Source organism: Rhea pennata, chromosome 1 (genome assembly GCF_028389875.1).
Source record: "Rhea pennata isolate bPtePen1 chromosome 1, bPtePen1.pri, whole genome shotgun sequence".
NCBI classification, from domain to species: domain Eukaryota; kingdom Metazoa; phylum Chordata; class Aves; order Rheiformes; family Rheidae; genus Rhea; species Rhea pennata.
The window spans coordinates 126,013,751-126,031,942 of record NC_084663.1 but is presented as its reverse complement, the minus strand read 5'-3'; the positions used below and the strand labels follow the sequence as shown (position 1 = coordinate 126,031,942).

Below are 18,192 nucleotides of genomic sequence, written 5' to 3'. Positions count from 1 at the left end.
TGCTCTGTATAGCTGGAACAGAAAAAGAAAATATGGCTCAGGTTGTTTTAAATCCAAAATAATCACAGCAACTATGAGCCAAAGTTTTGACAGACAGAAAAGAGTGGCAAAAAATTTTCTGGAAAGATACCAGGAAGGAACAGATTGCTGAACCACTTCTTGTGGCAAATAATATTCTTCTCTTTTCTGATCATCTAATTTTTAGTTCAGTTATACAACAGACTCAAAAATCACGCAGAAGGCTTCCTCCACTAATAAATCTACAAAATAATGATGAAAACAGACCTACTAAGCCAAATAAGAGCTTTTAGCAGGATGCAAGTAACTGAGAAACAGAAAAGCTTATAACCAGTGGCCATGAGATCTTAGCTAGGTAACCAATTTAAATTAACAATGCCAAATGACTACTGAAAACTAAGGCAACAGTATTAGACCAACAGCAGATAACAAAAAGCATAACACTCAATTTCAGAAAGAGTAAGCCGTATATTCAATCTTTCCTAGGCACTTCCAGATTTGTAAGGCTTATACATATAACTTGAAAGGAAAATACATGTTCACATACAATTTGTGAACAAAAGCAGGTTCCTAGTTTAATGTAGTTTAATGTTTAATGTTTAATTTGCTTTAGTGAAGCAATCAGGTTTTCAATAAATTGGAAGCTAATGTGAGAAGGGGACAGCTAGCAAGTCTGGAAAAAGTATCAAGTAGTTATTTTGGTGTCTAAAAAATGCTTAGAAGTTTATGTTTAGATATGTAAGTTATACACATACGAAAATCCTTATTAAAAAGCCATGTGTCCCCATTTACACACACCAAGCCTCTCTTGGTCATCTAAGTAATTTTCAACTGCTCCCACATATACTGTGGAAGCAACACAGCTGCACTGCTCTGGAAGATCTTAAGAGGAAGATGAGACCTAGAACAGTACTGGAAAACAAGATAAGGCATTACATGAGTAGAGCGACCAGACTAGAACACTTTTCTTCTATTGCCCACTTTCTTTGGGTTTGTACACACCAATTTCCAAGATACTTTCTGGGTATTCTCTTCAAGTCATTTTTCTCAATTAGTGTAATTATGAAGCCTGTATTTGGAAAAGTTATTTTCACTAACCTTAAAGACACAATACCATTTATACATGCAAATTATATAAAATATAATGTAAAATTATATAACTTGCATTATTTGCCAAAATTTAAAATCTGACAAACAAGTTGCATAAGGAGAAAATATTAAAAGAAACATCAAATTATCAACTACTCAAGTACTCATTCAACTGAACTTCTAAATGTATCCTGTGAGTTGGCCCTCTAAGTGATATGGAATATCACCTGATCTTATTTAAGAGACAGCTCAATGAATAATGTGATGGACATAGAATAATGAATCATAGAATCATAAAATTGTAAGGTTGGAAGGGACCTCTGGAGATCATCTAGAGTGATTCTTAGGTTCTTCCTTGTTTGGCAACACTTTCAACTTACTAAAATCCTATTTGCCTTGGAGTAATACTAGCAAAATGTATCAGAAAGACAATATTTTGTTTGCTCCCAGTGTATGTCTCCAGATTTAATTTTCTAGGATGCTGTTTTGAGGCCATTACTAGTTTGAATTGGTCACAGAATGCTTTAAATTCTGTTCAGCAGTCAGGGTGGCAATAGAAATTCTGGAATCAGAATTAAGTACAGATGGTATGCTATACAAATGACTAATAATTACAATTTGAGAAAAGCCAAGAAAATCTTGCTTTTGAAATATAGAGAGAGTTGTACTCTTATATGCAAAAACACAATTTACTGTCTGAAACAAGTCTTGAGAAGGGGAGACACAGGATGCAGCACAGAGGAGTACTGGTATGGGATGGTAAGAGCAGGAGCACGGGTTTGGCACTGGAGATGCAGCAGCTATGAACAACTCACCAATATTCAGTTAAAGAAATGCAGACCTGGAGCTGGACAAAACTGGCCTTCGGGGTAACAAAGAGAACAAAGAAATAGTATGTAACATACATAAAGAGCACCACATGCAGAAAAAAATCAGATGTAACCTGGAGGTGCAGACCAAGGAAGAAAGAGAAAGGCGCAAGTGCCTTTTTTAGCAAACATAAAGAAACAACCCCAACAGGATTCAGAGTGAGGAGAAGGAAATCATCAACACTGACATCATATTCCTCCCAACAAAGAACTCCAGAGGCTGACAACTTACAGCATTACCATCTCCAGCAGTCTGAAGCTACCGATTTCTGTGTGCATCAAATTGGGGGCAGAACCCTAATGAGCTATATGACTGAGTTCCACCCAAGTCCCACCAGGCATTTCTATAATTTTTTTAACACTCTTTTTTTTATGCTTAGGTACACGATACTTGCTCCTAAATATAATTTTTCTAAATTGCCTTAAAATGTTAGTAACAAATTCATTTTATTTTGTGGTTTATGATCCTAGAATCAGAATGGAATTAATCTTTATTAATTAATCTTAATATTATTACCATAAAAGTAAAAAAGATATTCAAAGTATATAAGTACTGATGGTATAAAGTCATTTACCTTTATGTCTATAGCCAGACTGACAGCATGCATAGCATCCACAAGTATTAAACAATTGTGCAGACACTGTTCAGGAGTTCTTGGAGTAGTATACATCCTTACAAAGTGAGTAGCAATCTAGGGAAGACACAGAAATCAAATTCTTTATACTACTCTGAGTAAAACTACTACATTTGTATTTGCCCTTTTTCAGCAATCTGTAATAAATTTTGAACAAAAATTCACTATTAAGAATATACACAAAGAAAAGAAAAATTCATCACTGAAATAATCACTATAGACTTCTTATTTTTTTTTAAGTCCATATAAGCCAACAGTTCCAAAGGAAACCTGAATAAAACCACTTATATTAATATTGCCCCATGTAGAAAACATAGAATTTTTAGAAAAGGCCTTACCAAATACGGACAATAAGATGCCAGCTGTGCTGCCAATACTAGACCATCTAGAAGATCTCGGTCAAAATTTATTATCCATCTCATTGGTGGTACTTCACCTGATGTTAAAAAAAAAAAAAGAGAGAGAGAGAGAGAGAGAGAGCAGAATGATTTTGATTCTTTTTCTCCTGAAATGTCCTACTTTATTTTGGATGAGTAAGATTCCTTTCTGAAACAACTAAGAAGAAGAACAAACAGGAAAAAAAAAATCCATCCATAGTTAGAATTTTAAAGATATAATTCTCCTCCACAGTCATTGCTGAAAACACAAAAAAGCTCTCACCTAGAATACTGTAGCTACTACTTCTGCACTCTGATACATGTAAGCGTATTCATCACAACAGGAAGGAAAGTAGGTAAGCTAAACTTAATGTCACCAATACCAGCTGATTTAGACACATGAACATGTAAATTATTTTTATTCAAATATGTGTAAGGTTTGTACAGCTACTGAAACTCATGAAAATATGCATGGATCCTTTGAAGTTACTACATTTAAGTGTATAAGAAGGAAAAGCTTATTCATTTTCTTTAAGGTCATATTAAATCACTTGACACTCATTCATCAAATGCAATACAAATGATAACGAAGAGCTCAGTTTCTACAGCACAGATCAGTACTTCTACCACTGGGGTTTAATGGCCTAATTCTCATGAATCTAGACTATTTATTTTATCTTTATTTAAAATGAAAGTGATGATTAAAATGGTAATATAATTTATCAATATTTATTTGATGTATTCTATATCTTAAATATTTACCATAGCATTTAGACAGCAGACCTTTGATTTTGAGCCATAATAAACCATAGGAAGAATAAAGTCATTTGAAAACTCTCAACGTGAGATACTTTCTTAAAATATGTTACTGATCAATACTAATAATTAAATGTTTTTAATCATTGTCCATACTGAATTACTGGTACTTTGTTCTCCAGATAATATGCAGTCTGTGAAGCACCAACACATAGAAACTTATCCTTTTTCCAGCAGAGCCATCTGGACAGAATTATTGATGTACTGAGTCATAACTTCTCTGTTGGATTATCTGAAGTTTCATCTAATTTTGGTCGCAAAAATACTTATTGTTTTGTTTTGTTTGCTTTCTTTACCATCTCAAGTCCAAGCTTCCTAACTCTGGGAGCACTTTGGAGTTCAGCCATTGGCAAGATTTTCAGATAGACTGGGCTCATGCTTTCTCATATAGGGTAAATTATATAGCTTTCATTTCACTACACTTCCAGGTAGTGCAGTGTTTACAAAGTTTGAAGTATTCTCAGCTGAAAAATATACATTGACATGCTACGGAATCAGAGATGATCCAAAATCTCACACATTATAAACAACATCTTGATGCTATAGTACAAAGAATTCTTTTTAAGAGTGCTTTCGTTTCAAAAATGCTAACATTAAAAAATAAAAAGTTTGAAACACCAAACTGTTAAGATAGTAATATAATGATGTTGAAGACATTCCATGGTCTTCATCAGCAAAAGAAGAACTTGGATATACCAGTACCATTGAAATAATTTAATACAGCACAAGCATAAAATCTTCCATCAGGATACGCACTTCAGACCTTTCCTGCAAGTTGGACCTTATTAAGAGCCTTATTCTACAAGAAGAACAAACCCATGAAAGCAGGGTCACAAATACCTTGTGTTCTAAGAACTGTACTTTCACAGAGAGAAGGACCACACACTAAATGAAAGTTAAAGAGAAGTTAGACTCTAAACATTTGGAATACAATGATCTAAGTTAATGATCAAGAATGCTGAATCTTTTGCTCTCACGTATAACATGATGCTACAGTATAGATATTAGCTCAGTTCAGCATTACTAATAGTTTTGAAGTTGAGAGACTCATGGGGTATATTTGATTAATACTTTATGAACAACATTTATCATTACCACAGAAAGCAAGCACACTGCTATATTTTAAACATCATGAAATTTCTTAGGGTAAATATATTTACTCCCAAATGCATCCAATTGTAATAACAGAATCTAGATGTAAGCCAGACTCATATAATGATTCAAGCTGTTGTCCAAAAGCCAAGCCACAAATCCAAAAGCATTCAAACCAGAAAAGAAAACCTGGTCTTTGACTGGGACACTGGTAGCCACTCCATGTATGTGAAGATACTATGAATCTTCAGAATAGTTTTATTTTACTAGAACTTATTTTACATTAATTTATTCATCTAAAGTTGCTTTTATCCACTGGCCTACTTTGCTTAAATCTAGTTGTAAAAGTGCCAGAGGTGACAGGGAAGAATTAGCTAGAGATGATGTCAGATCATAAATTATCAGTATCATTTTAGTAACTTCAATTGGAGCAGATTTTTAATGTGCCCCATGAAGTATGATTAAATCAAATAAGCAAATAGCTATTCTCAGCTACAGATATAAGTTTGCTTATGCATCTTCCCATTCACATTATTCAGATAAGTTGCAAACATATGCAATTGTTTTGTAGGTACTGTAAATATTATGTTTCAAATTAAATTTAAGAAATAAGTTAGTCAAATAAGAATTGACTAACCAAGAGTCAAATAATTAAATAGTAAGTATTCTCAGATGAAATTACATTAATGTAAAGTAAATATATCAAATTAAAATCTCAGATAAAAATTAATTCCAGGACAAACTAGTTTTAAGCATTTGCTTGCCTAAAATAAGTTAGCTAATACACAAAAAAAATTTTTGTGTATATAATACACAAAAATACTATATATAATACACAATAATATATCTATATATATCTATATATATATAATATATCTATATCTATAATACACAATAATACACAAAAAAAAAAAGATTTTAATCAAAGTATGACTTTATATGTCACAGAAGACTGAAGCTCTTAAAGATTTTTCAAAGATTGTTCACTAATACCCAAAAGTAAGATTCTGATGTGCATTAAAATCACTATTTGGAAAGCATCTTTCAAAAATCGATAATTATTTTGAATGAAAATTGTAACTTCTTCTCAAAAAGTATCCTTTCAGAAAGGATTAAAAACAGAAGTATTTTTCACCATGAAGACAAAAGAACTTCACAAGGAGGGTGTCATAGTTTCCAGATTATCTTCTGCTCATTTCAGAAGTACCTTATGGAAGAATCAAGTGTTCCATTAACAATCCAAAGCTGTGTTTGAAGCACAGGTCAAAAAGAATTATTTAGAAGACAATTCCATACAAGCATTCTTAGGATATGACATTTATCCTCATGATAAGAAAATGGTCATTCAGAAAAAAATATAACACACTCTGTAGGCAAAGATACCTCTTCATGGCATAAGCACTGAATAAAGAGCCTCAGAACATGGCTCAGTGTGCTATCAAAAAATACCATATATACAAGATCAAATTTATGACCTGCTCCTTTGGCAAACTTTTCAGAAGTAGTCACAGTTCAAAAACTCCTTTTTTTAATTTCCACTGATGTGGGAATAACGATGTCATTTGGTCTAAGTTACTAAGCATTATAGCTGTAACACTACTTCCACAAATTACTTCTAAGCAGGGTGCCTGGAGATTATTTCTTTAGCTTCTAAAATAAACATTCTGTTGCAGTGGGAAAAAATGTACCAAAGAAGCCAGTGGGGAAGTACCTAGAATATTAATAATTAATCACACTTAAAAATTAATTCAATATATGACAAAGTACTGTACTATATTCTAAGTGAAAACTGTTTTTCATATTAACGCCTCAGCATCTGAAAAACTTCCTCCTTTACTTCATGTGAACTATAAAGTGGAATATTTTCCCAGTTTTCTCTAATTGAATACAATTATAAGTATTTCTTTTTTCATTTTCCAATTAATCCTTCTAATATCAATTTACTTATCCCAAATGCTTGTGAATAAATTAGTCAGAAAACATAATGTAGCTATTTTTCCGTATTATATCAGATCTAGCACAAAATCTGCCAGCTAACCACTCTAATATAATTAAGTCTCTAAACATAAACACTCAATTTTAGCACAAATAAACAATGAAAACCAGAAGCCATGCTCAGGGTGTCTCCTTTTACTTTAGGTATATAAACATATTAAATTTCAATTATATTGGTACTTCTTGCAAAAAAAAAAAAAAAAAAAAAAGTACATATAAGACAAAGATTCTCAGCCAATGCAGTGATAAAGATGCAGGCTGATGGGTGTCATACGCAAACACGTAAAATTAATAAGAGACAGCAGGCAATCGCAAGGGGAGGGGAACGTTCGAAATCTTCTGAACTCGCCTCAAGCAGAAGCCTGTTACTTACCAGCTGCAACCAGTACGGACTGGTTGCAAATTGTGGCTGGGACTGAACCAAAGTGGCACATCCTGACTCCTCCCATTAATGAAGAGACACGAGACAGAAGCACGAACTAGGAAGCTGATCATTAACTGTGCTGCTGCACATTGACTATTTGGATTGGGAAAATAGGTGATTTAGGAGGGTTCCTGAAAAGAACCGGTGTCAAAGAGAAGAAAGGGGCCTGGAAAGAAGAAGGTGCAGATCCTGACTGAAGGAAAGAGCCTGGCGATCAGAAAGCCATGTGATGAAAAACATCAAGGGGTGCCCAGACAGTTTGGCTGGTAACACCCGAGATTGGTAATATAATCAGTTATATAATTAATTTGAAATCTCAATAATTTTTGTGGGATATAAAAACTCTTTTCCAAATATAGATCATCAGAGTAATATTTCTAATTATGCTACAAGAAAATAACAAATAGCCAACCTATTCTTTAGCACAAACAAGTCACCATAAATGCTTCTAGATCAAATTTTGTTCATTTCTTTGATAAGTAGAAGATACTATGGGCAAAGGAGAAATACTAGACATTAACTTTAGTATGATTTTAGTCACAGTCTCTCTTATCAGGAAGTATGAAAATGTAGTTTAGGAAAAGAGTATTATAAAGCGGGCACATAACTCACTGAAAAACTCTAAGTGTAATCAGTGGTCAACAAATCAAACTATAAAGTCTACACCCTGGAGTGTGTCCTAGATGATTCTATACAATATTTTCATTTCTCGCTTGGGAAACAGCATAAAAAATGACCTTACTCCAATTTGTGGATAATATCAAGCGGAATAAAGAATTGACTCTAGGAAGAACGCATTGCATGTACTCCTGAGGAAAGGACTATAATTTTTTAAGCTCTTGATCAGTTGGAGTAATGATCTGAAGTAAATGAGATGAAATTCAATAATGATGCATACAATGCACTACAATTAATTAAGAATAATTAATTACCGAAGTACTTGTTAGAGAATTGGCTAGACAGAAGTTCCAGAAATTACAGCGTGTTTCACACTGCTGCAGGAAGAGCAAATATTGTGCTGACATAGATAAACAGAAGAGTCATATTTTAAGAAGGTAGACCAATTCTTTCACTTCTGTTCAGCTCTAGTAAAGTCACAGCTGGTATTACAGGAATTGGAAGCAAACATGAAGAAAGACATGGGCCAACTAACAGAATTTACAAGAGAACAAAGGAGCTGATTACACCAAGACCAGAATGATGGGGCTGTTTAGTCCAAAGGGAAGAGGGTGGGAGAAACGGAAATAGAACACAATAAAAATTTGCTAATATTTAAAACGTTGCCAGAAAACAGAAGGTGATCCTTTGCATATCACATTTCTGTAGGGAAGGGATGGATTTAAATAGGTAGCAGAGGAGAATTACACTTAGGTTAGACATTAGAAAAATCTTTCAAATGGCAATGAGAGAGAAATACTGACATATATTGCAAGATTTGGCAAATAAATCTAGTATAGTCACATAAAAAATCTTGGAAGTGATGCCTTTTAATCATCAAAGATATGAAATGGCACTTTATAAGAAATTAATAATTAGGCTATGGAATTACCATGGAAGGGAGACAATTGAGGAATGATATGACAGAATACAAAATAGGAATGACATGGAGAAAGGCAAACAGACAGTAATGTTAAATAGCTCTGTGGAATACAGAAATTTGCCAGGAAAAGAGCTACCAAATTAAACAATTAAGCAGAAAGCTCAAAACAAATATTTATACACACAATAAAGATTTTAAATCTACTTATTGCCTCAGAATGGTGTAATGACAAAAGGGTTAAAGAATGCAACTACACAAAGTCATAACATAAAAATCTAGTAGAACCAAAAGCCACAGAAATACAACCTCCAACTCAAGAAATCTTGAATCTCAAATTAGGAAAGTCTCAGAGTACATCTCAAGAAAGCATTGCCATATGTTTGCACTGTTCCTCATCCCTAAGTATCTACTATTACAGACAGAATACGAGCTAGACCTCTAATCTAACACTGTATGACATTTTCAATAAAAATTACTGCATAATAATAATTTATAATATCATATAATGAATTCCTATTCTGGAATCTGCAAGTCGCTGGAGGTGGGACTAATCTATAGTTATAATAACACATGTAGTCCTGTTTTAATAGCTTTTAGCTGATAGTTAATAATACAAACATCTATACAAGAAATATGTAGTAATAATCTTTTCCATAAGTACTGGCATTAGAACTAGGACAAGATTTAACATTATGTTACTTCAGTATGCAACATAGAGCATAAAAAAGATGACTAAAAATATATCTTTGAAGTTTTTTAGACAAAAATGTTTTCTCAGATGTATTTAGGATTAACAAACTGATAGTGGAATAGTGGATCTTCCTTCAGTACGTACAGCATGTACAGTTACCTTAACATGGAAAACAAATATTTGGTAAAAAGAACTACAGATGCAAAGGCAAATTACAGCATCAACTTCAAGTAAGATGCTACAACCCTTGCTCATGCAATCTAGTACTTATTCTTCCAAGAACTCCTGCAATATCAAAGGTAGATCAATTTTATACTATTGTTAATTCATAATTCTTCTAAGGAAAATGTTTAAGCATCATCATACTGGGCAACAACAGAAGAATAGATATACTGGGGATATGTCTCATAATTCCCATCTGTTACAGAAGCTTTTACCCTGAAGCATAAGGATTTACCTTTCTTTTTCCTAAATGTCTTTCGTAATCTATGCATTTAAGCTTTATTTTCATTCAGTCTTATCCCAAATAATATCTTAAAATGACAAATATCTTAGTTTTCTATGCTTTGCATAAAAGCAATTTCTTTTTTATCAGGTTCTGTTTTGTTGCTTTTCAAATTCAATTTCAACAGAAATTATCTATTTGTAAAGAGAACTAGTTTTTCAATCAATACTCTAGATCAAAATGTCACCTTCTACACTATTTCTTTGCCATGGCATACTGTTTCACTAATAGACCTGTTTGATTTAAAAATGCAATAAATCACAGCAATTCATTACAGCATAAGAGTGTGCTGGCTTCAAAAAGAATATTGCACCCCTCAAACTATCTTATTTAGTCAGAAAAAGTGAACAATTCTCTAATTCTCAATAAACTTCAATATTTATAATGAATTTAAAGTAGCTTTATCAGTTTTCATAGTTTGCAGTATGTTCCCCCAGTATAAAATATCTGAAGTTGGATCATTAAATCTACAGTTATATCATACCAAATCTACACATTCTGTACATACTGTGGAAGCTACAGTACTACACAAATAATCAGAAAGTTTACTGAATCATATAATCTCCTCAGTGGGCACTGCATTTTATATTTACATATAATTAAGGTCCCAGTGGAAAAGGCAAAGTTGTATTTTGCAGTTTTACAGCATCTGGTCTCAAGTTTAAAAAATTTTGTGGTTAACAAGGTACATTACAAGTCTATACTCCAAAAACATAAGCCCAAGCTGTTTTTCAAATATATTTATTTTTCAGTAAGAGTAAGAGCTGAATATGCCGAGATGGTAAACTCCTTGCTAATGTCCTATCTAGCCTATTGAGATATTAATTCTTGCAAGGGAACATTTCTAATGAATGAGGTAGTTATCTTCAGCTGTAGAAGTAAGCAATAAAGGCACATGTTTAAAATGCCTTCTGCTCTGAGGTAGCTTAGACTTGGCCCACTGTCATTTTTCAGTCTAAGATTTAATAGCTTAAGTTTTCAAAGACAAGACTGAGGAACATTGCCCTCTATATATCTTCATCTATGTAGTAGGAATTTAACAACCTTCTTTCAGCCTGAGCTGAAAGCAATGATATGGTTGAGACATACCTAGACAGGGCTTAGGCTTTATTCAAAGCTGTGATGTCTGGATGATAATATGAAGATGCATAAATCTTTATCAAAAACTGGTAAGTGTTGTCTGATCTGGATTCTATCAAGAAAAAAAGAACTGATCCTTTTGAAATCAATGATGTTAAGCCGATAATAACAACCAAAATTCATAGCAAATTCAGGATGTTTGCTACTTCAGTTCCGTTGCATGAACACTTACTATACTTTGACTGACATTTTCCCTTAGGACAGTTTTAGCTACTCCCCAGAGAAATCTGCTTAAACTTTCAATTTAAGGTTAACATGACTAAAAATACCAAGTATCTAAATGAAAATTTGATGATTAATGCTAACACCTGAAAATTTAAAGGACTGACACTCTATCAGAACATTAGATCTTAGTTTGCTGAGAAATATAAATCTAAGTTGTTCTCCAGCAGTCACAAAAAAGGGTCAAATTTCAGAGAAATAGTTTCCTTACATTTATTAAAGCAATCTTAAAATATATTTTGTGCTAAACAGAATTGTTGCAATATCACTAAGAAGTTTGTAACCAACCTGAGGAATAAGAGAATATTACGTACAAATAAGCAGAAATTATTAGGTTGCTCAAGGGATATTCATAAAGACAAAAATTTAGGCAGAGAACGTTAGTCTTCCTAGACTTTCTCTGTAGTTATCAGAGAAGTAATATCATCCAGAGACTGATTCACAACTATAATACTTCAGAAAATCTATGCATTTCGGGTCTCATTACCACACTCAACATAAAAATTAACATTATTTTTTATCATATCTTAAATACTAGACTAATATAAAAAGAACATTTGCTCCACTTATACATTAGTGTTCTTACTTTTGGAGCTACCTTCCATCTCTTTAATATGACTGCTGAGAAAAAGAACATTTTAGTCACAGTTATTTCAAGTGTGCGACTTCTTCAATTTGGTGATAAATGTATTTTTCAACTTACAGAAAATATCAAGTAAATTAATAGAAAGACAACACTTTGGAATACCGGCACTAGACTTCCACACTTGACATCAGACCAGCTTGGAAATAAAGTTTTCATCAAGATATCTGTGATTCTGTGATATTTCAAGAAAGTATATTTGTCAACATTGAAGTTTGTTTTATGAAGATAAGATTTAAAAATGAAGAACATGTATGTCTATAAATACACTGTGAGAGTTTACGAAGTCTATGACAGTTTATAATGATTGAAGCTAAGTATCATCTCTTAACAGTTAAAATAACCAAAACCTAATAAACAACATCCATTCAGAGCTGGCTTTTAAGGTAAGAAAATCACAAACACTGGAGAAAATATGTCTTACTTCTAAAGCCATGCACAAGGGAAAAAGAGTGAAATATACAAAAATCACAGTTTGAAAGCTTCTGAGGTAGGATCTTTATTGATGTGGTCTATGTGAAGTGAGATATTAAGTTGCACTTATGTTTCTATAGTACAGAATAATTTGATTTTCTAAGATTCTTTCTCAAACCTAACGACGTTTTTTTCATAATGAGAAAAATATACTTGAAAAATTGTAATTCTCTATTTGAAAGCTCTTCACGTGAAGCCTTCACAACTTGTTTCTTGAGAATCTGGTCACTGGAAAGTTAAAGAAAAGATCTGACAAATTGCTTTTTGAATATCGTAGACACAGCTATATTTTTGCATTGAAGCAATTTTTGCATTCAGCAGATTGCTTTCAATTTTCTTGTAGTTTAAGAAATACAACCGAGAAAGAAAAAGTAGATCTCTACCAGAGTACCAAGTCCTTTACAGATTTGAAAACACTTACATTATTACATTTAAATTTGATTTAAGGTATTGCTGCAGCTACTTTGAGACACACATTGCTCTCAAAAACTTGTTTGCAGTTGAATTTCTTGAATAGTATTACTTAAGTTTCTCTGAAGAAGAAAAACATTGTACCACAATATATAGTGTAAATTAGATGGAACACGTTAACTGTCCCAACATTTTCCAAGAAAAAATGTTCATTTTCAACTGTTGGAAAAATTTATAAATGTTACATTTTAATTATTTAAATTAAATAATCATATGCAGAAATGAACTAAGCTTCCATATATACTTATAATTAGATAAAGATCACACAACACACAGCTTTTATATGTTATTTCTCATGATATACTGCATCTGTTATTCCAGTGACTCAAGCGGAAGAAACTACACGCTAGATAAAACAATTTCAACCTGCTGATACTTAATATCTGTATAAAAATTATATCACAAGGTAAAGTTTCATCTTTCACTTTGCTTTTATAAGAATCTAGAAAGTTACATACCAAAAACTACCATAAAGAAAAATTGAATTTAATATTATAACTCTAACTGGAAATGCCAGAAGACTAAGATTTAACATTTTACTTTCATTTCATCTATTTATGTGTATGTTTTATGATTTAGCTTTTGAATGTAATTTAATGAACTAACTATTCCACAAATATATTTGCTTCATTCTGTTGACAGAGTATTATACATTCAAAGAAAAAGATCCTACTGGCTGTGTCTTCACTTCAGGGAAGGTGTAGCTCTGCAGTTTTATCTCCAGGCATGCATCCTCACACAGAATCACAGAGAAACACTGATCCTCAGAGATCATCCAGTCCAACACCCTGCTCAAAGCTGAGTCAGCTATAGCAGGTTGCTCAGGATCTTGTCATGTTGGTTCTGAATATCTCCAGGATGGAGACTCTACAATCTCTCTGGGCAGCCTGTTGCTGTGTTCTACCATCCTCACCATTAAAAAAAAAAATCCATATGTTTACATGGAGTTTCTCTGTTTCAGTCTGTGCCCATTGCCTCGTCTTGGGCACCACCAAGAAGAGTCTGGTTCCATTTTCTTTAGTTCCCCTGTTCCCCTCCCCCTCCCCCCATCGGGTCTTTATACGTATTATCCATGTCTTCCCACCCGCCCCCAGCCTCCTGTTCACCTGGCTTGATCATTTCCAGTTCTCAGCCTTTCCCTTACGTCAGAGTCTCAGTCCTTGAATTGGTGGCCCTTTGCTGGACTCTCAGAACATGTTTGTCTTTCTTGTACTGGGGAGCCCAGATCGGGGCACAGTGGTCCAGATGTGCTCTTACTAAGGCTGAGTAGAGGGGAAGGACCACCTCCCTCAGCCTGCTGGCAAGGCTTTTCCAAATGCACTCCAAGATGCTGCTGGCTGACTTTGCTGCAAGAGCATGTTGCTGGACCGTGTCCACCTAGTTATCTAGCAGGTGTCAAAAGTCTTGCAAAGGTCAAGAAAAAGCACATATGCTGCTCTCCCCTTATCCACTGAGCCTGCCACCTCATCATGGATGTCAAGGACAAAAAGAAAGGCTTCTTCAAATACATCAGTAGCATAAGGAAGACTGGGGAAAATGTGGGCCCGCTGAATGGGGTGGGAGCCCTGGTGACGAAGGATAAAGAGAACGCAGAGTTACTGAAGGCATTCTTTGCTTCAGTCTTCACTGCCAAGACTGGCCCTCAGGAATCCCAGAGCATAGAGACAAGAGAGAAAGTCTGGGGAAAAGAAGACTTTCCTTTGGACAAGAACTAGGTTGGAGCTCTTTTATGCAAACTTGACATCCACAAATCCATAGGGCTTGATGGGATGCGCCCTCAACTGCTGAAGGAGCTGGCAGATATTACAGCCAAGCCACTCTCAATCATCTTTGAAAAGTCATGGAGAACTGGAGAGGAAGAAAGCCAGTGTCACTCCAGTCTTCAAGAAGAGCAAGAAGGAGGACCCAGGCAACTATAGGCCAGTCAGCCTCATCTCCATCCCTGGAAAGGTGATGGAACAGCTCCTTCTGGATGTCATCTCCAGACATATGGAGGAGAAGAAGGTGATCAGGAGAGGCCAGCATGGATTCATCAAGGGGAAATCCTGATTAACCAATCTGATAGACTTCTATGATGGAATGACTGGCTGGGTAGATGAGGGGAGAGCAGGGGACATTGTGTACCTTGACGTCAGCAAGGCTTTTGACACTGTCTCCCATAACATCCTCCTAGGCAAGCTCAGGAAGTGTGCGTTAGACGAGTGGACAGTGGGGTGGATTGAGAACTGGTCGAAAGGCAGAGCTCAGAGGGTCGTCATCAGTGGTGTGGAGTCTAGTTGGAGGCCTGTGGCTAGTGGCATCCCCCAGGGCTTAGTACTGGGTCCCATCCTGTTCAATTTCTTCATCAGCGACCTGGATGAGGGGACAGAGTGCCTCCTCAGAAAGTTTGCCAATGACACCAAGCTGGGAGGAGTGGCTGATACACCAGAGGGCTGTGCTGCCATTCAGAGAGACTTGGACAGGCTGGAGAGTTGGGCAGAGAGGAACCTCATGAGGTTCAACAAGGGCAAGGGCAGAAAAATAACCCTAGGCACCAGTACAAGCTGGGGGCTGACCTTCTGGAAAGCAGCTCTGCAGAGAAAGACCTGGGAGTGCTGGTGGATGACAAGTTGACCATGAGCTAGCAATGTGCCCTTGTGGCCAGGAAGGCCAATGTTCTCCCGGGGTGCATTAGAAAGACTGTTGTCAGCAGGTGGAGGGAGGTGATCCTGTCCCTCTACTCAGCCCTGGCTAGGCCTCATCTCGAGTACTGTGTCCAGTTCTGGGCTCCCCAGGACAAGAGAGACATGGAGCTCCTGGAGAGAGTCCAGCGTAGGGCTACAAAGATGATCAGAGGGCTGGAGCACCTGCCCTATGAGGAACGGCTGTGAGACCTGGGCCTCTTTAGCGTGGGGAAGAGAAGACTGAGGGGGGATCTTATCAATGTGTGCAAGTACCTGAAGGGAGGGTGTCAAGGGGACGGGGACAAACTCTTTTCAGTTGTCCCATGTGACAGGACAAGAGGCAATGGGCAAAAATTGAAGCATAGGAATTTCTGCCTTACCGTGAGGGAGAATTTCTTCCCTGTGAGAGTGACAGAGCACTGGAACAGGTTGCCCAAAGAGGCTGTGGAGTCTCCTTCTCCGGAGGTATTCAAAGCCTGCCTGGATGCAACCCTGTCTAACATTCTGTAGGTGACCCTGCTGAGCAGGGAGGTTGGACTAGATGATCTCCAGAGGACCCTTCCAACCTTACTGATTCTATGATTCTATGAGATTCTATGAGTTCCCTGAGAGATCCCATCCATCTCAGTCAGATGAAGTTCCCAGAAGATCTAGAAGCAGAGCCCAGAAACTGTTGTGCAAACTGCTGTGACTGTTTGTTGTTTCTGTTAGCCATGCTAACTGGGTCCTGAATAACTGCTAGGATGATACATGGCCATATAGCATCTTTCTGCTTGCCAGGTTTCCTTTGGAAAGAAATCTGAGATGTATAAAGACAGGGGGAAAACATGTGCTCCAGTGGATTTCCAGTTTAACCAGGTCTACAATGACACCAGAGAAAGGACCTGCTTTATAGCTGGGATATAGCCAAAGTTTGTGCCTGAGACCAGCCATGTGGACACACCATCACTATGCCCTTTATTTGGTATGCATGTTGACTTTTTGATGGAATTCTGAGCACTCTGTGATTAAGAACAGAATAACAGCTTAACAAATATTTTCCAAAACTCCTTTTAATTGAAAAATGTCAATTTGTCAGATCCAAAAATTCTGACAGCACCTTATTCATATGTAATCTCCATCTTCTCATTTCAATCTTGCATTTCTCTGAAGGCAGAAAAACATTAATTAAGTGAGATCATAAGGGAAAACTGTAATATGGATAAATGTCACCTGGCAGTGACCACAAAATTCACCTTCACTTATGATCCAGAGCCAAATCTGTAACCAGGTCTGCACAAATTAATAGATTAACCTACTGAGTTATCTGTCTTATTATTATGATTTAACAGGAGACATTATTAATTCTTGAGAACCTCAACACTGTAATTAAATTCTTTGTCATTTTTGAGTGCCAATTCTAAACCTAATATAGAAAGCCGTCAGAACTAAATAACTGGAAAAAAAACTACTTTATAATTGCTGATAGACATACAGTAACTAAAAACAATCTAATTTTAAGATTCTAATTTATAATGTGCTATTGGGCAATTGTCACAACATTTGCAATATTTTTTTTTCCAGTAGTGTCCACTGGGCCTGTCTCTTTATGGTTCAGATTCACTCCACCCACTTTTAGTTATATTGCTTAATTAAGAGTTTAATGCTAAATAAGACGCATTTCAGTTTACGTATTCTCCCCACTGAGTCCTCACAAGCCAGAACAAGGCCAGCTATTCCTTAATATCTTCCTTTATACACTATCCAAACGTTACTAAAGTCTACAATAATGAGGACAGGCAGTGGTTTGAGAAATATAGCCATACAGTATTCATGAAGAACCACAAAACTGGCCATTCTTTCTGCAAGTTGTCATCTACACACAGGGCACCCAGATAACAGCCAGTAGCAATCTGCAGTAAAAGGAGTTAAGTGCTTGCTGCTGTAAGACAGCTCCACTAAAGCAGGTGTTAGACAGGGAAAATATGAAAATAATGCATTGTAAATATAACCTACGTACTGCAGAGCATTTTACTTAAATTTAGGGAAGCTTCTCAAGTTCTTGGTAAGAGCAGACCCACAACATGAGCTGACAGCCAGAAATCTATTTCTTTTGGATACAGGGGGTACAGACTGGCCTTTCATCTTATTACCAGAATTATTCAACATATTTGAGAATATCCAGCATAATTTTATTCTATTCAGATAAAATGAGAAATGCATTAGTATATTTAAAGTCTATTCAAAGTAAAAATTTGCCCAAATGAGACTTAGGGAAGATGATATGCAAATAGATTATTTGCATAATCTATTTGCATAATAAATAATAAAAAGTCAGAGATTGCATTAGGCAAAAATAAGACAAGACAATCTTTTCCATATGTGGCTTAAGAGTCATCCTTTTGAAGTTCTTCCCTGATCATCATTAGAACGTTCCTTCTTAGTGTCAACTAGCCATTCAAAATGAGTGCTGAAGGATACAATGAAGTTAGGGTGAAGAAGTGGAAGCGAAAAGTCATACCAGGAATTGGAAGTAATAATTACTAGTA

The 18,192-nt window shown here is 35.6% G+C and overlaps 1 protein-coding gene across 1 annotated transcript in view; it reads right to left on the bottom strand.

The window, feature by feature from the left end:
• Positions 1 to 18,192, bottom strand: part of CFAP47 (cilia and flagella associated protein 47) — a 362,418-nt gene that overhangs the window by 253,293 nt on the left and 90,933 nt on the right. The window contains exons 35-36 of the mRNA XM_062577000.1: positions 2,950 to 3,047; positions 2,552 to 2,668 (exon numbers count right to left, since the gene is read on the bottom strand). Of these exons, the coding sequence (XP_062432984.1) occupies positions 2,552 to 2,668; positions 2,950 to 3,047 (215 nt within the window). The remainder of the gene's footprint in view (positions 1 to 2,551; positions 2,669 to 2,949; positions 3,048 to 18,192) is intronic.